General features: G+C 37.2%; 1 protein-coding gene across 6 annotated transcripts in view; it reads right to left on the bottom strand.

The window, feature by feature from the left end:
• Positions 1 to 3,609: 3,609 nt before the first annotated feature.
• ARHGEF12 (Rho guanine nucleotide exchange factor 12) overlaps positions 3,610 to 23,044 on the bottom strand; it is a 189,871-nt gene continuing 170,436 nt past the window's right edge. For all 6 annotated transcript variants that reach the window (XM_081061905.1, XM_081061907.1, XM_081061906.1 and 3 more), the window contains 10 exons: positions 22,885 to 22,960; positions 15,630 to 15,797; positions 14,681 to 14,768; positions 14,103 to 14,189; positions 13,912 to 13,991; positions 13,396 to 13,629; positions 10,622 to 11,092; positions 9,379 to 9,698; positions 8,179 to 8,248; positions 3,610 to 7,628 (listed from right to left, as the gene is read on the bottom strand). In XM_081061905.1, the coding sequence (XP_080918031.1) occupies positions 7,618 to 7,628; positions 8,179 to 8,248; positions 9,379 to 9,698; positions 10,622 to 11,092; positions 13,396 to 13,629; positions 13,912 to 13,991; positions 14,103 to 14,189; positions 14,681 to 14,768; positions 15,630 to 15,797; positions 22,885 to 22,960 (1,605 nt within the window). In that variant the 3' untranslated portion in view covers positions 3,610 to 7,617. The remainder of the gene's footprint in view (positions 7,629 to 8,178; positions 8,249 to 9,378; positions 9,699 to 10,621; positions 11,093 to 13,395; positions 13,630 to 13,911; positions 13,992 to 14,102; positions 14,190 to 14,680; positions 14,769 to 15,629; positions 15,798 to 22,884; positions 22,961 to 23,044) is intronic.

The following is a 23,044-nucleotide window of genomic DNA, read 5'->3' as shown; positions in this document are numbered from 1 at the left end:
AGACATTGAAGAGATTTGAAAAACTATAAAACACTCTCCTAATAAATATTTTCATTGTGGAAAATATAGTAATTTTCATAAAAATCTGGAATGGTTTATCATTTTAAAGAAATTTTTATAAATATTCTCATAATAAATTTTCTCATTTTAATTTTTAAAATATTGATAAATATAATCCACATGAACATTAGCTCCTCCATAACGTTTTCAATAATTTTTAAGAATGCAAAGCAGTCCTGAGACAAAAAGCTTGAAAATTGCCCCACTATATCATACTACCTGCCTTTAACATTTAAAATAGTTAATAACAGAGGTAGAAAAAAATTCTCTATACAGACACTTCTCCAAAAAATTTTCAAAAATTACCAAGATGTACCCTAATTATTGTTACCGATCAGAATGTGTTCAGGCAGCTGCAACCTTGTGGTCACATGTATAAAGGAGGGGACCCCCTGAAATTAAATGCTGTGAAGGAAGCCTTAAATTATAGGTAGGTCCCAAAACACCCTAATCAAATGAAGGGAAGACTAGAATACAAACAGAGCTCTACCTACCTTAAACGATTTCTAAAAATGGCCTTCGCAAATGCTCAGGAAATGATTACTCACTAGTAATGCAATGGCAGATGGCAAATCAAACTTATTTCCTGATAGCTAAAATTGAGGAAGTGTTTTCAGTTAGTAACAGGAATTATACTTGACACAACAGAAAAAACGGAAAACAACTATATGCAGCCATTTATCTATGTTTTATGCCATTCGTCATAGGAGGGAGACATCAAATTCAACTGAAAAGCAACTTCAGGATAGATTGTCTTATTTTTCAAGTTAGTATTAACATTTGGTGAACTGGTCATTTCGCTTGGAACAGGACAGCATAAAGTGGAAATAACTGCTCACATGCAAAGACAGAGTTTTACTTTCTCCATTCCTAGAACATGACCATCTAGGTACAAGTGGGAATGATACGGGTATTTATTTGTTGTACCAGTTATGTTTATTAACATAGATAGCTAAGAGTTATCAATTAAACTGATTAATTCTGGAAGGTACATGTGAATATCCTTAATTTTGAAAATGTTAAACTAAAAGATCACACAAAATACAGTTGTTTGTTATGCTTATTAGATCTATCAGCCAAATGTGCCCCTGAATGACTGAAAACTTAAAATACCATTCGAAGACCACATCTTGGCCTTTTGGCTAAGATCAAGTGTAGTAACTGTTCTTTTGAGTTTAAAATGTCATCCCAAGAATAAGTCAAATTACACCTTTCTGTCAAAACCAACATACAAAACCCTCCAAATTCAGTGAGTCTTCTGAAATGAAGTCCATAAAAGCATTGAAATGTTGGTACTTTAGGAAGTCCAGCATTGGGGATAAAAATGGTAAGAAACACATTTTCATTTAGTGCAGCGTTAAACTAAAGTTATCTTCAAGTGAGCCATAAAAGCTGCTCCATTAATCCTACTGAATTATATCTTTAAAAATAATTAAAGTGACAAATTTTATGCTATACAAAGGTCTGCCAATTAAGTTCGTGAACTCATCTTACAAAAAAGTGTTGCATACCTCATTGCTAAATATCACTATGTTCATCTTCGAAGTACTCCCCTTGGGAAACAGCACCGACGTCAGCGTCTACTCCACCCTCCAAAGTAAATGTGGAACTCTTTTCTGGAATGGCCATCAGAGCTGCCGTGGTATTACCCTGTATGTCCTGAATGTCATCAAAATGTCTTCCTTTCAGTATTTCCTTTCTCTTAGGGTAAAGAAAGAAGTCATTGGGGGCCAGATCAGATGAGTACGAAGGGTGTTCCAATATAGTTGCTTGTTTACTGGCTAAAAACTCCCTCATAGACAGTGCCACGTGAGCTGGCGTATTGTCGTGATGCAAGCGCCATGAATTGTTGGCAAAAAGTTCAGGTCATTTTCATCTAACTTTTTCATGCAGCCTTTTCACCACTTCCAAATAATAAACTTGGTTAACTGTCCAGTTGGTACAAACTCATAACGAATAATCCCTCTGATATCAAAAAAGGTTAGCAACATCGTTTTGACTTTTTTTTTTTTAAAGATTTTATTGGGGAAGCGGAACAGAACTTTATTGGGAAACAGTTTGTACTTCCAGGATTTTTTCCAAGTCAAGTTGCTGTCCTTTCAATCGTAGTTGTGGAGGGCGCAGCTCAGCTCCAGGTCCAGTTGCTGTTGGTAGTTGCAGGGGGCGCAACCCACCATCCCTTGCAGGAGTCAAACCGGCAACCTTGTGGTTGAGAGGATGCACTCCAAACAACTGAATCATCTGGGAGGTTAGCAGCAGCTCAGCTCAAGGTGCCGTGTTCAATCTTAGTTGCAGGGGACAAAGCCTACCCTCCCTTGTGGGAGTCAAGGAGTCGAACTGGCATGGCAACCTTGTGGGGGAGAGCCCACTGGCCCATGTGGGAATCCAGCCGGCAGCCTTTGGCGTTAGGAAACGGAGCTCCAACCGCCTGAGCCACCGGGCCGGCCCCTAGTTTTTACTCTGCAGTTGGACTGATGGAACTTTTTTGGTTGTGGAGAATTGGCTGACTTCAATTGTGCACTTCGATGCTTTGTTTCAGGATTGTATTGGTACACCCATGTTTCATCATCAGTGATAACATGGCCCAAAACATCATCTTGCCTCTCCAAAAAATCTTGGACAACTGCAACTCTGCTTTTGTTCATCGGTGAGCTCCGTTAGGACCATTTTTGCTCACACCTTTCTCATACCAAGATTTTCTTGTTTCTCTATCGATGTTTACTTGGTCTGCTATGTTTCTCACAATCAACCAACAATTTTGATGCACCATTTGACGAGTCTTTGCAATGTTTTCATCAATTCTGCTCATTGCTGGCCGCCCTGACCTCTCATCATCAGTGACGCATTCTCTCCCCTCAGAAAAACGTTTAATGCATTTCTCTACTGCCTTTTTCTTCATGGCATTATCCCCATAAATTTGTACTAATGTGTCCATGATTTCACTTCCACTCTTGCCAAGTTTAACAAGAAATTTAATGTTTGTTTATTGTCCTATTCAAGCTCAGACATTCTCACCATGGCAAACAAAAACATGCAACAGTGAAAGCCACTCAACAACATAGCACCACATGTTGACATGTACACAAGTGTGAGACACTGATATACCAAGGTTATGAAATCTTACTGAGGTGTTTGTACAGTGCTGCTAATATAAGCGCACGGTGGCAAGTTCACGAACTCAATTGTCAGACCTCATATATATTTTACTACAATTTAAAAAAATCAATAATATACCAAAAGTCACTGAATTGTACATTTTAAATAAGTAAAATGTATAATGTGTATTATATCTCAATAAAGCTATTTAAGAAAACAACAAAACTGACCCAGATGATGGGGCAATCCCAGCTGTTAGTGTCCTCATGGAAGTTTATACATCACAGAGATCAAGTGGCTAGTCTTACTAGTAAAGATACTCAAATAAGCAGGAAGACATTTGATAGTCACTGCCAGTAAGATTAATTAAGGCCTCCTTGGCACCTCAACTTTTCTAATATAACTTGTATAAGACAAATGAACACGGATACAAGTAAAAAGTCACATACTTGGTTCCTTTTAGCATATTTAATATTTGAACTCTCATTTTCTATTTTCCCAGACCCCAGAAAACAAAGTTTTTAGATGTCCAATATTTTGTTCCAGAAACATACAGCCTTATCAGCTAATTCATATAAGATCTATTTTACAAAGGTACATTTGGATACTTAGAGCAATAAAGTCTTTTAGGTATTTCAAAATGTGATCAGTAAAACTACATGATTATTAATCAAGTGTTTTTGAAGATAGTTCCAGATTTTTAAAAGTAAGCTATGTTAAAGAGTACATGATTGTATGGTGAACAAGGTAAACAAAATATTCTAGTAGGAAGAGGCTTATTAAAAAAAAACAACAGTGTGCACTTTAGCTATTTTTTCAGTACATCTGCTTAGCCGCTGGCACCTGGAAATGGCGGGAAGAGCTTCTATTTAGGAGGTACATTTTTTTCTTACCAATTTATTATCAAAACCATCGGTATCACTGGGGAAGGCATAAGGAACGAAGCAAAGGGACTCTTTCCTTGAGGAAAGAACAATTTTGTAGATCACTTTGCAAAGGGGGAAGGAAAAACCATGATTTACAAAACAAAAATTGTAATACTAGGGGTAAAAAACAGCCTGCAAAAAGATGACTGGAAGGTTTCTTAACTGTCTAATTTGAGGTTCTCTGTGCCCAGTTCTCAATGGTGTCTTCTGTGACATACAGGGAAGAAAATATTGACCAAAGCTCTAATAGCTCAAAATAACAGCATATACCACCTTCAGAGAAGACAGCTTTCCGTTTGAAATACAGAAGCTCCATCTTAGTACATCAAATTTACCAACATCAAAAAGAAAAAAAAGTAAATAAAAGACAACCCAGGAAGCATATTTTCTTTAGCTTTTAAAACTAAGAAAAAAAGGACTTTTTTGCTCTCTCATATTAGCCCCCTGCCCACCCCTCCCAAAAAAAAAGTAGAAAAAATTTTTTAAAGAGACTCATTCTCTCTAACAGTTGTTAATTGGGGCTAGGGGGGAGCCAAAAAGCTTGTGAAATATACTTCCATGTAGTGTAACAGAATACAGTTTAGGATCTAAGAGCCAAAATAACTTAAGCAGTCCAAATTAGCTTATTTTAAAGTATGCAAAATATGCAGCTGCTAGGGCAGCAATCAATATTTTAAATTATAGCACTTCTGTGTTTAACAATTTGCCTTGATTAAATCAGTTCACTGAAAAGGAAGGAGACACTCCAAATTAATCTGCCGCTTAATGGCAAAGGAGCCATTAGGCAAAGGAGTGAGCGCAGTGTCATGGCAGGTGACTTCAATAGCTAAATCCCAGCCCTCCTGCTCTGGGAAGGTTGCTTTGTCCACTACCTTTAGATTTTTCCGTGTGGAAGTAGATTTCAACTTCTTGTCACTTAATTTTGAGAAAATGACTTTGATGGCAACTAGTTCCATTCAAGGACAGAATGAATATCTAATTCCATTATCCTGAAAGGCAGATATACTATTAAAATAAAATGGATGTGATTATAATAACCTAAATGAAATTGGGAGACAGGGAGGCCAGGCTGGGAAGGAGGAGGGAAGATGTTAAGTGAGTAAGATAAAAAAAGAACACTCAAAATTGTGGGTTGTTTTCATAATTAGACTTCATTTTGGGGCTTCGTTTGAAAATCTAGATATAAATTTATTTGATAGTACCAGAGCTATGGTAAAAGATTTTTTCCAGTTAGCTCTGTTATTGTTCCAAGCAGAGGTTAAACTTCAGGAAAAGAAAAGCAAATAGTTGCTAAGGAAAAGATATTGACTGAACTAGAAGACAAACCAAAACTTTGCTAACCTACAAAGCTTCCTGAATGAGTGCTAGAGAATTAGGTAATTTTACTGTAGTGTCTGAAGTTAAGATGAAAGTTCTATTTATATTTACCTTTTTCCTGAATAACTGCCCACTGATGGTATTAATGTCAAGTGGCTACAGATGAAACCCTTTTAGTTGAGAGTGTGACTACATTATTTCCAGCAGCACAATGTAACCCTTTGGTTTCTACTTGCTTGTCTTAAAAGATACACAAAGTTCAAATTCCACTTATATATTAGCTTCTGCTTCTAAATTTTTTTAATCCTGTTGTGATTTAATTTATACTTGGTCTACAACCCAAAATATAACTCTATAGATGAGGTCCAACGATCCAAGTTGATGAGTTTACGTAAAAACATAGATCAGTTTTGAAAAGACAAAAACAGGAATCTGGACATAGTTGAGTTTGTTAAGATTTAGTGGTGTTTGTACAAGTAATTGGGAATCCTTACCATTTATGACGAGTTGTATACACACACACACACACACACACATACACACACACACACACACATACGACTTCAGGGAAGAATAAAATTATATGCTGACTACCCACAGAGTTCAGGGGGCACTACTGAAAGATAAGAGCAGTGGATGAACTCCTTCATATTAACAGAATTTTAAGATTTGACAAACGATTTAGTTTTAGTTGGCAAAACTAATTCAAAACATATGTACTCGATGCACAAACAAAACCACAGAAAACCAATAAAATTGAAGGAGTTCTCAAGTTAACAATTCTGAAACATTTATCCTCTGTAGGGTGCTGCCAATACTAGCATTCATTCTAGAGCAGGCAGTGACCAATACCTTGCCCGCAGTATCCAGTGTATGTTCTGGTCTGCAATTTTTAAGGTCAGGCACCAGTGTGGAAAAAGTTCCAGCAGTGAAGTCAGAGGAAGTGCTTTTGGAGCTGGTTTGAACAGCTCTGCCTTCTCCACACATCTTTCTCCACTCCACTCTTGGCTCTCCTTTTAACTCAAAGAGCCCTTTGGCACCATCAGTGCAAAAATTAGAGTCAAATCTCCAGGTACTAAAGTTTTACTGGCCTTATAATCAGCAGTACCCATGGCGAATGATAGCCATTGTTCAACTCAGTAGTGATTCAGTTAGATAACCTTCCCAAACTTTTACCTGATCCCGTCCCACCCTTCCTCAGCAAACCCCAACCCTGCCACTATCTGAAGCATCTCCATTTCTTTTCTTTTTACTTCCTGCTCAATCTGCAGGAATAATTTTACACAAGTGCCAAAGTCTAATGAATAATTATAAAAATGAAATAGTATCAAGAATAACAAATTTATAGTCAAGAAAATAAAATTTGCTTTCCTCTCCCTCCCAAATCCCAACCCTCAACAGAAAAGAAGACAATAGAAGAAAACATACCCATTTTCAAAGGCCTGCTATTTAGTACACTGAGGATTCCTGTTAACTGGGGGTTGATCCCAACTAGAAAAGAGGTGCCTGCCTCAGCTGGGAGGAAGCCCACCTACTCACTGCCCACTGGGATAGCACACAGCTCAAGCCCTCTGCACACAGGAGCTACAGGAATACTATGCCTTTGAGGTGACCATCAGAAAAGCAGCCTCCTAGACAGCAGAGGATATGGGATACAGTTTAGTGAAGATTGGATGTTCCTCCCTCCCCTTCGCACTTCCTTCTCTTCTTTACCTTTCTACCCAACCTCCTAATACCCCATCTTAAACTCTTTGCTTTAGGAACAATTGATCCTTGGGTGTACTAAACACAAAGGGCTAAAAACTCTCACTAGTCAATTAAAACAAAACATGGCAAAATAAAAATTAAAATGTTCTATCAAATATGGAATGAAGTCAAATAAATATATCGATTTTCTTCTTTTTTCATGACTAAGTAAAATTTCATATCCTACACCCAAAGCTCTATACATTTGGTTTTTGTTCTGAATCAAAATGAATTTCAGATAGTGAGGAGAGTGGAGTGAGAGAATGGATATTCCCTCACTGAATAGTGCAGCTGCCAGACTGTGAAGAACTAGTCTTGCTCTGGTCCCCTGACACATGGCTAACCCCAGGGGCTTCACAGGCAGATCCTCTGTCACACACTCTCTCTTTATCCACAATGGAGCCAGGATGTGCCGATACAAGGCCGATGCTCAAAATCCAACCACCTTCAGTCACCTCCAGGACACGTAGCTCTAACTTTTATCTGGGAATAATAAAGATATGTAGGGATCAAATTAAGAAGAACAAATTAACAATTAAAGAATACCTATGAAATCTGTGGGCACGGTTATATTTTTGTTTCTATATCAGAACAGCCTCATCTCAGAGCCTGTAAGCTAATGAATACAAATTGTTTCATTGAACACAGATCTAATTGTAGTCACAGTGAGACACAAAAGTATAGCAAGATCTGAGATAGACCAAGCCTCTACCACTAAGGAGTCACAGCAGCAAATCTCATAGGGAAATTAGGATTTACCAGGCTTACCACCACTTTACCATTTGTTTTACAAAGATGAAGAAGATAGAGAAGAGGGAGTGGCATGAGAACTAACAACCACAGTTCCTCTTAGAAAAGGAAGAGCTGAGTCAGCAGACAACAGCTTCTGCATGAAATTTGGAAACAGTTTTTTAAAAACAGAAGAAAAGGAATCTTATAAGGTTTCCACTTTAAAGAATAAGAAATTACTTCAACCAATCTACTTGTTCAGGCAGGATGATGCTAAAGTCTGGAATCCACAACTTTCACATACCTGAATGCTTGTCTGTGAGGGCTGATCCAGTCAGCCTTTGGCAAAGAATAGTGTAATTTTCCTCCACCTTCTGTAAAATAAAACCCATAGGTTTTACATTTGAACATCATAAAAATGTTTTGAAAATAGGAAAGAAGTTTTTTTTTTTTGTTTTTTTTTTTTACATTATAGGTATGCTCCCAAATTTCAACATAAACATCATTAAAATTTTGTTAGTGGGGGGAAATGTAAATTTCATTCCTTTTATCTGTTTTTACCTTGAATGAATAACTTAAAACTTTCCCATATAAAAATAAAGCAGAGGAAAGGGCAACTGGTAAAGGTGATTCTCCCATCCCTAGGAGTCACCCTGAAAATGGTCCCACATTTGGCATGAACTATATTAGAACCAATCTGTCCACAATGGCCTTTTGGATATCTCATCTCATCAGCCACAGGATACAACTATATATAATCAAATAGAGAAGGGAAAACATATCATCTGAAGTTAAAAGAAAAACTAACGGAGACCAATTTTTAGCTAAAAGGCTAAGAACACTTTTAACACTGTCCCTAAGCCTCCAACTGAATGATGTCATGAAAAAAACATTTAGGCTCTAGTAGCTATGTCTACTGATGGAAAACTTTAAAATAAAGTCCTTTTCTTGGAAATTACCAAATATGTTAGTTTTGAAACTGAGGCTAGTACAGTGACATCTTCTATTACTAATTTATAAAACCACCATTCGTGCCCAGGTTTTTAATTATGAGAGCCACTGGAACCAATTTCTATCTTCACAGCATCTGGAAAACTACTGCTAATATCATCTGATAATTAACAGATACTTAATACGTTTTAGCACTTCCCAGCCTAGATTTATAACTACACAAATCCCAGCTATCTCAGCTATTGTTCACATCTTCTCATTTTGGCCAGCCAATCACCCTGAATATATTCAGGTTCTTAACCTTAGAAACCCATACAAACACATAGTTTATAGAGCTGTAACTTTTTCTGTTCTTGCGATTTATAACCAGATAAACAATGCTGATCTCAGCTTTTTAAAATCCAGGTCTTTTCATGGATAATGGTCAATGAAAACATACAAATTTAGAATCTGAACAAGTTTACTGACATCAGCATTTCCATCATTCTGTACTTCCTCTCTGTTAAGTGTGTTTCATATAACCAAGTCCTAAGAACATTGAAGTCTGAGGTACCTTTAAGTGTTCAAGGTCAGCCTCTATCTTACGAATGTACTCCATGATCTGGCTTTGTGAATCTGCACAAGTGGAGGTACTCTGGATCTCAAAACAGGAATCCTCCATAATGCCCCAGTGCTGCTGGGCCTGGAGTTCTGGGGTGAATGGTGAAATTGCCCCATCAGAATGAGCATTCTGGGGAGAATGTTGCTGCTGCTGGGTAGAGTCCATAGAGGCTCGGAGGTCTGCCATGGGCTGCAGGGGAAGAGAGGAAGCAACCTCCTCGTCGGTGGAGCTCTCCTGTACTGTTTCATAGCCATCAAGAATCAAATAGTTTCCTATTGATAGAGACAGAACAGTTCGACGAGATTGGTACTGCTATCAGCACATCAGAAAATAGAGACGTGTTACTACACTGACAACTTTAAACGCTATTAAAGAGGGGTGAGAGCAATTAATTCCCAAATGCCCATGTTTAGTTTTAAGCATATCAGAATTTTCTCATTTTGGATTCAAGCTAAACTTAGCAAATTTTCATGCTAATTTCTGAATAATTTCACATTAGTCAACATTTTAAAAGTTAAAAGCTGAAAACTACAAGTCCCTATATGATACTGCCAACATTTCTCCTGTCAAACAGCTTCCTTGTCCCATCTTCTCCCATCTTCTCCCTCACCCTGTATTCCTTAACCACAAAGAGCTTACTCTTGCCTCATAGCCGTGCACTATTCTGCCTCCTGATACCCACACATAGCTTCTTCCCTTGGGTCTCTGCTCAAATGCTGCCTTAGCGAAGTCCCTCTTCCCTGATCACTTCGTCTGCCGCCATTACTTTCTGCTGCTCCTTAGTCTAACTTACTTTTCCTGCTAATAATTCTTACCATCTGGCATCTATTTATTTGTTTACTTATTTACTGTTACTCTTTCCCCTACTAGCACTTAAGCTTCAAGAGAATAGTGGATTTTTACGTGTTTATTCAATGCTCTGTCTCCCAGCAGCTAGGATGGGGTCTGGCATGGATTCAATAATTATTTAGTGCATAAAAGAATAAATAACACACACACACACTCTCTCTCTCTCTCTCTCTCTCTCTCTCTCTCTCTCTGCTTACAAACCCAATTCAATAATTATTTAGTGCATGAAAGAATAACACACACACACACACACACACACACTCTGCTTACAAACCCAAACGTTCATTTCAGCACACAGGACAATTAACAATAACCAAAATCAAAGTTTAAATGTGAAAGAACTTGCCTGAGATGTGTAAATTAACATCCTTCTCTTCCTTTTTAACTGCTCCATTACCTTCTGATGGATTATCATCACTATGTGCTTCACGGGCATCAAAAAAGCACTCTCCACTCTCATCAAGACCTCCTTCTGTCTCTGCAGGAAGAATCTCTGGGGTCATGAGCATGTGGTCCATTACTAAAATGTTACTTGCCTGGCTATCTTGGAATGCCAGTACCACTGAATCCCGTGGAGCATAAGATTCAGTTGAAGTCCGTGGACTGTAACAAGTTGAAATGACATCAATTCCAGTTCTAAAGGGCATCTGTTCTTCACCAGGATGATAGATGTTAATATTTTCAAAGTTCTGGGTTCCACTGTCTGCTTGTATCCCGGGGGAGGCTGTCCTGTGTCTTGAGAAATGTGGGCAGTCTTCCGGAGTGCTCTTCTCAGTCAAACCCAGCCTTTGTACCAGCAACTGCTTCAACAAACCCACTAAAAGATTTAGGAGGGAGGGAGAAAAAAAATGCATGTTTACAACTATACGCTCAGAATGCCAACACTAAATTAGTGGAATTATCAATTATCTCTAAAATTAAGTACTTTTAAAGTAACATATAGTCAATATATTAATTTCATACAATCACTGTTTTTGTTTTATTTGAAAAATGAAATAAAGCACCATTTAGAGAAGATTTAATATTAAACTAGACTTGAAAAGAACTAGGTATTATTAATGGGGAGGCACTCCTATTTAGAACTGCTAAATAACCAATTCCATGTCTCCCTCTATTTTTTCTTCCATATAACTGGAATACTCACAAGGTACTTCTTAAAAGGATGTTGAAAAGCTGTGTTAACTAGGCAAAAAAAACCCTGAAAGTTCTATTTTTCTAGAAACAGACACTGTATACACAGGCATTATGTTTTTCTAATTTTATTAGACAAGCAGAACACTTATTTTATCATTTATAACAACCTAAAGAATCTCCTTAAATGGTGAAGAAGAAAATAAACTTCCTTGTAATAAAATTTAATACTAATGGTTTTGTATAATTTCAAAAGACAATATTTATTAGTTTTTAATAAATGACCTATACGTGGCACAACTTCCTTAGGTTGTTAAAAATAGAACCAATTTATTTTGAATGGGTAAGCGTATGCTGTGAGGTCACTCACAAAATGATAGTTACTGCGACAAGATTAGTCAAACCATCAGAAATTTTAATTGTACTTATAAATGCATAACCATTATGTTGTACACCTGAAACTAATATGATAGTGAATGTCAACTGTAATTGAAAAAATAATAATAAAAATTTGAAAAAGGAAATCATTGTGATTGTTAATTCAGGAGAATTTAGAATTAATTAGGTTTTAAAGAACTTGATCAATTCCCTACTTTCAACTCTGGCTTAATTTCTACCTTCTGTTTCTCCACACAGATCAGTCTTTCTGTTTTACATTCACTTTCTGAGAGATGTCTCATGGCTTATCACTTAAATCCATCTATCTCCCTAACCTCTCTCCAAAGTTCTAGTCTTAAACTCCAACTGCCTGCTCATCACTTCCTCTTAAATGGCTTGCCATTATCTTAAGCTCAACATGTTTTAAAATTGAGCCCACAATCTCTGGCAAATAAAAAAAGGAAAAAAATAATGTGTTACAGTGGTGGTCCTTTTTGACTTTTATTTCTGACAAGAGTTCTGAAATCATCTCTAAATATCCCCTTTCCTTTGCCCTCACATCCAAAAAAGTCCATGGTTTAAAGTATTTGTTGACTCCTGTGACACCATTCTAGTCCAAATCCTTTCGCCTGAAGCCCAGGCTTCTACAAAATCTTAATAGTAACTGCACAACTCCAAACCTCTTTCCATTTAAATCCTTTTGCAGCTCTCAGTCAAATTAATCTATTTTATTAGTCATAACCTAGCTTAAAAACTTCAAATGGTTCTCTACAGCTAGAGCAATGGTTCTCAGCCTTTTCCCCAACTCCAAATACACCTGAGAAATGTGATACACTCCCATTTGTAACACAGTGATTATCAACCAGGCTGGAGAGGGAGAGGGGTAGCTAAGAGTGGCAGTGGCAAGTACCACCCACTATCATGGGGGTGTGTACAAACACACAACGTGTGTGTGTGTGTGTGTGTGTGTGTGTGTGAGAGAGAGAGAGAGAGAGAGAGAGAGAGAGAGAGAGAGAGATGGACATTGGTGGAGAATACTACAATTTACACAAGAATATTAGAAGAATAATTTGTGGTTTGAAAATGCCCTCAAAAGACTTATGATGTGCCATCCTTAAAGTTCAGAAGACTCAATCTGGTATTCAAGGTTGGGCTCAACAGTACATCTGCTACCTTTCCGACCTTATCTCCCATGACTCCTGTAACTTACATGGTCTACCATAAGCCAACTACCACTGCTCTCTGAACACCTTCAGAGTTTTCCGCCTCTGTGCTTTTGGTCCTACCATTATTCTTGTCTGAATGACATGTACTCTTCTAAGTAAGTATCACAAACCCATTTTTCAAGGCAGTAATCACATCTGTCTCATTTTTTGATGCCTTCATTCTCTGGTTACCCCAAACAGATCACTTTTAACATACCTGTATTGCTTGTTAACTTAAAGAGGTGGGCAAAGTTTCTATCATCTTCTCAACTAGATTGTAAAATTCATGTAGGGAAAAGTCAGTCATAGTTTATTCTTCTTTGGAATCTCCCTAAATGACTACATAGTACATTACACAACTCTGGTACTTAATAAGTATCTGTATTAACTTATGAATAAAACTTACAATTTCTTAGTGCATCCAATGCCCACCGTTCTTCTGAGACAGGCAAGTGTGGATCTTGGATTTTGCTTTGATAATTTACTCCAATTCCCTTTAGAGTCCCATCTGCACGCTGCTCCTTTGCAAACTGTCTCTCAGCCACAAAGAGATCATCTACCTCTGATTTCCCAGAGGTACCCAGGGACTGAGATTGATGTTTTGACGACATTAAGGGAGACTCTAACCCCAAATCTTTGTCTGTCCAACAAAACAGAAAAAGCGGAATATATTTTACACAAAACTTTTAACCAGAAGCATTCAGGAAATACTTGGAAAAAACAACCACATGAACTACAGAGATCATCTGTTAAATAAAATACACTTAGAGTATGTTATTATGGGACACAGAAGGCTCATAAACAAAGTCTGTTAAAATGAATAGTTAATAACAGAAACTGCATAAACCAAAAGACTTAAAGTTTCTCTACATTTAGTAAGTAATATACTAAATTCTTCCAGGTAAACTTAACATCAGTTTACCTGGACTGTGCAAGCCAGTGACTGAGATGCCATGACGTCCCACTTTTAATTTTGGATGTTCTTCTTCATCGTTGTCTCCTCTATAGAAGGAAGAAAAAAGTCTTTAACTTCATGAGGTGACTAAATATCATTGCAACAAAATGTAAGAATTAACCATTCCTTTTCTCACAAAAACACAAAGGCACACTCACTCGCAAGGTGGTGACTGTGGCAATGGAATAGGCTTCGTGGATTGCTCCTTCACTGATGCAGCCATCCGACAGATTAGGTCCTGCCAGCTACGAAAGTTCAAAAAGAATCCAAAATACAAAAGGGAAAGGAAAAAGAAATGTCCTTTAAATACACTGAGAAAGCAAAAGTAAAGCCAAAATAAAAACAAACCAGAATCCAAAACACACAAAACTAACAAATAAAAAGCTCTACTTGCCAGAGAATATCTTTATTTTGGCAAAAATTATTAAGTAGAGATTATAAAAACTCTATACCTTAAAGAAAAGCCTAACATCATAATGGATTTACTACCCATTAAAAAATTTTACTTGATCCTTTTTGAATCCTTTATAAAAGATACTTTCATTACAACATCATAAAATTGAGAGATATCAGTCTAAAAAGGAACAAGTTCTTAGAAGAATATATCTAAAAGAATATAGAGAAAGTGCTTGTTTTTAGTTTTCAAAATTCTATTACAGAAACAAAGTTAAATTTGTGAAAGATTATATTCAGGACATTAAAATATTAGAGCAAGGTAGCTATATCTAATACATACACAGTCTTTTCAGAAACTGTCTGTGCCACCAGTTCATAAATTTGGGCTCCATTGTCTGACATGGAGATGACAAATAAAGCTTTGTTATCTGGAAAAGATAAGACAAAAATTACTCTCACAATATGACCTATAGAGGCCACTTCTAGGGTCCTGGGATTATTCTGCATCTTAATCTAGGTAAAGGTTACACGTGTTCACTTTGTAAACGTGTTTACTTGGTAAAAATTCACCAAGCTATACACTTAAAATTTTTGCAACATATTGTGTGTTATGCTGTGTTTATTATACTTCAATAAAACAAAGATTATAAAACCTAGCACTGATTCCACAGTAGTTTATTAGAAACAAGAAGCTGCCAAATATCTAAATTACTGAACTAAACACTATGACTCTTTTGAATTTATTTTGAATTACCCTTTATTTAAACAGTTAGTTAATAATATTTAGTGGGTGTTAAAAAGGTCATAAATTAATCCTGCCATCATGGAACGAACGGGTTTTAAAAGGTATCTCATTGTTATTTCAGTTAATAAATAAGTTGCTAACTTAAACTGGTTTCAAAAACACAAACAACACCCACCTCTTCAGTTTTCACTTTTTGTTTTCCACCAAATCAAAAACTATACCATTCAAATGAAAGCTGTTTCATTGGGATTACCTCTCAATTCACTGTCTTAATTGGTGTCTATCAATAATTGAACATGGAATAAAGATCAAAGTAATATGCAGAAAATTTTCAAATGCAGAAAATTATTCAGTGAGTCATACAAAATTTGGAGTATAAACTGTTAATTCAATATGTAAGCACTAAATAAGTGTAATTTAATTTCTTTAAAAATATACAAAGAACAAAACTTTATTCCACTTGTACTACTTAAACAACACTGAATCATCTTACGTAACTTTACAATAAACCTGGAAGTTAGGATCATTCAGAAGACATATTCACCTGTTGCCACTTGTCGAACCAACACTGTATTTAACTTAATGACAGGGCTAAATGTGTGTTTGCTATCAGCTGTCGATGCCAGAATTTTACTATGACACCTTAACACCAGTTTGTCATCCTGCTTTTGTAACAATACAAGAATATCCTCCAGCAGCAATGTGTATAGATCTAGAAACAAAAACAGGAAAGATGATTAGTACAGAAACTGAGATGTGTTTTATATACCTCATAACAATCAGACAGAGAAATTTGCTTTGAATACAGTAAATTTCAGAAATTGGGGAGTTCTAGTGAAGATGACAAAGTAGGTAAACGCTGGGCTTGCCTCTTCCTATGATCTGATTAAAATTACAATTAAATTATAAAACAAACAACCGTGACAAACATCTGAAGATTAGCTGAACATAAATATGACAACTAAGGATATAAAGAAGAAGCCACATCGAGAATGGAATGAGGTACAGAACATGCAAAACAAGAGGCCCCACACCTACGTGTGGTGGTTGAGAATGGGGTAGGATATCACAGCTCCAGGGGTCCCCTCTGAGGAGCAAGGAGTCCCAGCTCCATACCACATACCCCAGGTTGAATCACCAGTGCTGGGAAGAAGAGCCCCCAAACAACTGGCTGTTAAAAAAGCAGGGATCCCAAACATCTGGGTAACATGAAAGGCTGCTGGAAATCCAGGAATGCTCTTCAGTGGCCTCCACACAGACTCTCATTCCCAGGCACTGATACTGGGCTAGGGGAGAGATGGCAGCTTGGGAGGCATCACAGACATACAGGGAGAGACTGAGTTGTGCGGCTTCACGGCAAGGGCCAGAGGGATGGCCCCCATTGTCCTGATGTGTAGCCCCACCATCCATAGAGCCAAATGTGAATCTACATTGGCCTGAGCACTACTCACTCCACCCAGGTGACTCCCTGAGACCCTGAAACATGCAACTCGCACACCCTCCAAGAATCTCAACAGTGGGCAGCCAGACTTGGGCTGTGCTGCAGTCTTTCTTGGATAACTCTTGGAGGTCTGCAAACCCGAGACAGGCAAGCGACTAGTCTCCAAAAGCCCTGAGCCTTTTGCTGAGTGCTCCAGGCTCAGCACTGTGACAAATCTGAATCGGCACTAACCTGGTGAGCACCACATGCCCCACCATGGTGAATGCGAGACTCTGCCTCGCCCAATTTGGATACTGCCTGAGACGCTAGAAGGCACCAGCAGGCATCACCGGTACTGGAGCAGCTGGCCTTGATTGACAGCATGATCTCTCCCACACGCCTCCAGGTTCAGCACAGGAAGCAACCAATGGACGATCTCTTTGTAAGTCCTACAAGGTAAGTCTGGGCCAGTCACAAACAGCAACTGACAATGGCATGTAAGCCCCTCCAAAGAGGCTCCAGAACCAACTCCCTTTAGCCCCACAAGAGGCACACACAAGGGGTGGTCTTGGCAGGCATCAGAGACCAGAGGGCCAAATGTCTCTCTGCAGGGTCAGGCCCTGCACAGCAGCTCCTATGCTGTGTTCATGGCCAATCCTCACAACCAGTCAGCCTGAGGGCCAATCTCACCCAAAGGCATGCCAACAGCATTCAAGGCTCAACTGCAACAGGTGGGCACACATAACCCACATAAGGGGCACTACTGGAGCACGTGGCTCAGGTGCACAGGGAGACATGCTACATAAGGCCACCCTGCCTAGAGTGGGAGACATAGCAGATCTACATAGAAACAAAGAGTGGCAGCCCGAATGAGGAGACAAACATGTCCCAACTGAAAGAAAAGAATGAAACTACACAGAAGGAACTAAATGAAATGAAGGCAAGCAATAGACCAGATACAGAGTTCAAAACACTGGTTTTCAGGATGCTCAAGAAATTTAGTGAGAACTTCAACAAACAGATAGCAAGCATAATCAAGGACACAGAAACCATAACAAAAAAAAAAAAGAACCAGTCAGAAGTGAAGAATACAATAACTGAAGTGAAGGATACACGGGAAGAAATCAACAGAAGATTAGATGAAACAGAGGACTGAATCTGCAATTTGAAAGACAAGGTAGCAGAAAAGACCCAATGGGGACAGCAAAATGAAAAATTAAAAAAAAAAAAATAGCCTAAGGGACCTCTGGGGCATCATCACGTGTAACAACATTTGCATCATCGGGGTACCTGAAGGAGAAGAGAGAAAAGGATTGAGAAACTATTTGGAGAAATAATGGCTGAAAACTTCCAGAACCTGGTGAAGGAAATAGAAAGGTCTAGGAAGCGCAAAGAGTCACAAACAAGATCAACCCAAACGGCCCACACCAAGACATATCACAATTAAAATAGCAAAGGTGAAAACAAAGAGAGAATCCTAAAAGCAGCAGGAGAAAAGGCAGTTAGTTACCTACAAGGGAGCTCCCATAAGACAGCTGATTTCTCAACACAAACTTGGCAGGTTTGAAGGGACTGGCACGAAACATTCAAAGTGACGAAAAGCAAGGGCCTACAACCCAAACTACTCTACCCAGCAAGGCTGTCATTTAACATTGAAGGACAAATTAAGAGTGTCCCAGACGAGAAAGAGCTAAAGGAGATCACCACCACCAACCAGTAAGTATTACAAGGTATCTTCAAGGGACTTCTTGAAGAAGATGAAGGGGAAAGTAAAGATCATAAACGTGAAGAACAAAATGGCAGTAACTGTATAACTATCAATAATCACTTTAAGTATAAATGGATTACATGCTCTAATCAAAAGATATAGGATGGCTAAATGGAAAAGAAACAAGACCCATACATATGCTCTCTACAAGAGACCCACTTCAGATAGAAAGACACAAGACACACACAGACTGAAAGTTAAGCAATGGAAAAAGATATCTCATGTGACTGGGGAAAAAAAAAAGCAGCAGCAGCTGGGATAGCAATACTTGTACCCAACAAAATAGACTTTAAAACAAAAGCTACACTAAGAGTCAAAGAAGGACAATACATCATGATAAAAGGATCAACCCAACAAGAAAATATAACTAGTAAGTATTTATGCACCCGACATAGGAGTACCTAGATATATAAAGCAAATATTGACGGACATAAAGGGAGAGACAGAGAGTAATACAGTAGTAGTAGGGGACTTAACACCCTATTGACGTCAATGGATAGATTATCCAGATAGAAAATCAACAAGGAAATAGGGACCTTAAATGAAACAATAGACGAGATGGACTTAATTGATATTTTTCGAGCACTACACCCCAAAGCAGAAGAATATACATTCTTTTCAACTGCACTTGAAACGTTTTCCAAGGGAGACCACATATCAGGCCACAAAACAAGTCTCAGTAAATTTAAGAAGATTATAATGATATCAAGCATCTTCTCTGACCACAATGGCATGCAACTAGAAATCAATTACAAGAAAACTGAAAAACATACAACCACAAGGAGGCTAAATAACATGCTACTAAACATTGAATGGGTTAACGAGATCAAGGAAGAAATCAAAGGATACCTTGAGAAAATGAAAATGAAAGCAAAACGACCCCAAACCTATAGAACACAGTGAAAGCAGTCCTAAGAAGGAAATTCTTAGCAATACAGGCATACCTCAAGATACAAGAGAAAATCCAACTAAACAACTAACCGTACACCTATAGGAGCTTGAAAAGGAAAGCAAACACAGCCCAAAGTATGTATAAGGAAGGAAATAATAGAGGTCAGAGTGAAAATACATGAAATAGAGTCCAATGAAACAATACAAAAGATCAATGAAACCAAGAGCTGGTTCTTTAAAAAGATAAACAAAACTGATAGACATTTAAGCAGACTCATCAAGAAAAAAAAGAGAGAGGACCCAAATAAGTAAAATCAGAAATGCAAGCAGAGAAGTGACAACTGACACCACATATATTTGAAGGATTATAAGAGAATACTATGAAGCATTACATGCCAACAAAGTGGACGAGTTCACTGGAAGCAATGGATGAGTTCTAGAAACATACAATCTTGCAAGACTGAGTCAACAAGAAACAAAAAATCTGAATAGACTGATCACTACAAACAAAAACTAATCAGTAATCAAAAAACTCCCAGCAAACAAAATTCCTGGACCAGAAGGATTCACAGGTGAATTTTTCCAAACAGTCAAAGAAGAATTAACACTCATCCCTCTCATACTATTCCAAAAAATTCAAGAGGAGGGAGGGCTCCCAGTTCACTTTATGAGGCCACTATTACCGTCTCTAGTTTTTTGTCTCCAAAACCAGACAAAGACATTACAACAAAAGAAAATTATAGGCCAATATCCCTGATGGACATAGATGCAAAAGTCCTCAACAAAATATTAGCAAACAGAATTCAGCAATACATTAAAAAGATCATATACCACAATCAAGTGGGAATTATTCCTGGGATGCAAGGTTGGCTCAATATCCACAAGTCAATTAACATGATACACCACTTAAACAAAATAAAGGACAAAAATCACATGATCATATCAATAGATGCAGAAAAAGTGTTCAATAAAACCCAGCATCCATTTATGATAAAAAACCTCAGCAAAGTGGGAATAGAGAAAACATACCTCAACGTAATAAAGGGCATATACCACACACCCACAGCTAATACCATACTTCAAAAAGGAAGTATGGTATTAGGAAAAAGTAAAAGTGTTTCCCTGAAGAGCAGGAACAAGATAGGGATGCCCACTTTCATTCAACATAGTATTAGAAGTCCTAGCCACAGCAATCAGACAAGAAAAAGACATAAAAGGCATCCAAATAGGAAAGAAAAAATTGTCATTATTTGCAGATGACATGATACTACATACTGAGAACCCTAAGGATCCAAAGAAACTATCAGAACTAATGAATTCAGTAAAGTAGCTGGACGCAAAATTAATATTGGTGGAAATTTTATACACCCATAAGAAAAAGAAATTGAGAAAACCATCCCATTTACAACTGCATAAAAAAAAAAATAGCTAGGAATAAATTTAACTAAGGATGTAAAAGACCTGTACTTGGAAAAGTATAAGACACTGAAGAAAGAAACGGAAGAAAATGAAAATAAATGGAAGTATATAACCGTGCTCATAGATAGGAAGGATTAACATTGTTAAAATGTTCATCCTAATAAATTAATTAATAAAAAAAAAAAAAGTTCATCCTACACAAAGCAATCTACAGATTAAATGTAACCATATCAAAATATCAATTGCATTTTTCACAGAACTAAAATTTATATGGAACTACAAAGACTCCGAATAGCCAAAGCAATCTTGAGAAAGAAGAACAAAGTTGGAGGTATTATGCTACCTAATATCAAACTATACTACTAGGCTGTAGTAATCAAAACAGCAATGATACTGACATAAAAACAGACACATAAATCAATGGAACAGAATAGAAAACCCAGAAAGAAACCCAATCCTATCTGGTTAATTAATCAATGACAAAAGAGGAAAGAACATACGATGGGGTAAACAGTCTATTCGATAAATGGTATTGGGAAAACTGGACAGATACATGCAATAAAATGAGACTAGACCACCTTCTTACACCATATACAAGATTAAACCCAAAATGGATTAAGGACTTAACTAGAAGACCAGAAAGCATAAAACTCCTAGAAGAAAACATAGGCAACAAACTCTCTGGCACTGCTCTTAGTAATATTGTTTTTTTGATACATCTTCTCGGGCAAGGGAAACAGGAGAAAGAAAAAACAAATGAGACTACAGGAAACTGAAAAGGTTTTGCAAAGCAAAGGAAACAATTAACAAAATGAAAAGACAACCTATTGAATGGGAGGAGACAGTCACCAAAAAATATATCTGATAAGGTGTTAATATCCAAAATTTATAGAGAACTCATACAAGTCAAAACAAAAAAAAATCCAAATAAACCTGGTCAGAGGACCTGACTAGACATTTCTCAAAGAGGACATACAGATGACACATATGCCAACAGACATATGAAAAGCCGCTCAACATCACTCATCACCAGAGAAATGCAAATTAAAACCACAATGAGATTATCAACTCATACCTGTAAGAATAGCTATCATCAATAAATCAACAAACAACTGCTGGTGACGATGTGGAGAAAAGAAAGGGAACCCTCGTGCACTGTTGGTGGAATTGCAAATTCGTGTAGCCACTATGGGAAACAGTATGGAGGTTCTTCAAAAAATTTAAAATAGAACTACCATATGACCCAGCAATTCCATATCTGGGTATTTCTCCAAAGAAATCCAAAACACTAATTCAAAAAAACATATGAACCCCTATGTTCACTGCAGCATTATTTACAATAGTCAAGATATGGAAGCAACCTAAGTGTCCATCAATAGATGGTTGGATAAAGAAGTGGTACATACATATATACAATTTAATACTACTCAGCCAGAAAACAATAATTAAATTGTACCATTTGTGACAACATGGGTGGACTTAGAGGGTATTATGCTAAGTGAAACAACTCAGAGAAAGACAAATACCATATGATCTCAATTAATCGTGAAATCTAAAGAACAAAATGAACAAACAAAACAAAAAGAGACTCACAGATACAGAGAACAAACTGATAGTTGTCGTGTGGGAGGGAGGTTGGGGGAATTGGGTGAAAAAGGTGAAGGAATTAAGATGTACAACGTGGTAGTTACAAAATAGTCACGGGGATGTAAAGTACAGCATCTGGAATATAGTCAATTATATTGTAATGACTGTATAGTACTAGCTGGGTACTAGAGTAATTAGTGGATCATACCGTAAATTATGTAAATTTTTAATTACTATGTTGTACACCTAAAAGTAATATAAATATTGAATTTCGACATTAAATGAAAAATTTTAAAAATTTAACTAAACAGAATGAAAAAGTTACTTGTTAATGTCATTTTAAATAATTTATTTTTATTGTATTACAATGAAGTGTGAATCTCTGAATGAGAAGAAATGAAAACCAATGGTTCCTCACCACAGATAGTTTTAGATGTAATAGTCTAAAGAAAGCTTAGACTCATTCAAACACAAGTATGATGGGGACAGGACTGAATTGTGAGAGAATTTTCTGCTTCATCCCTAAATAAATATTTAACAAACTTCACATATAACAAAATCACATAAGCATATCTTCTGTAAATGCATAAATAACACAAAGTAGTACGGTATCTGCTGTAATTGAAAATTATGAGTGTTATCTCTTCTTCTAAGAAACTTTCCTATTCTTTTCCTTTCTCCACTTGCCCCCAAATTAACAGACATTAGACTTACCAATAGTTTTATCTCTATTCACCTTCCAAACCAATGGCCCTTCATGAATCATCTTCCTTTTTGTTAAATCCAAATTCTTCCAAAACAAAAGGAATTACATACAAATTATTTCCAAGCACTTACTTTGTAAGAATATTCCATATAGTCTCCTTTAAAGAAA

This window comes from Rhinolophus hipposideros (assembly GCF_964194185.1).
Source record: "Rhinolophus hipposideros genome assembly, chromosome: 10".
In the NCBI taxonomy this organism is placed as follows: domain Eukaryota; kingdom Metazoa; phylum Chordata; class Mammalia; order Chiroptera; family Rhinolophidae; genus Rhinolophus; species Rhinolophus hipposideros.
This window is presented reverse-complemented; position numbering and strand designations above follow the sequence as displayed.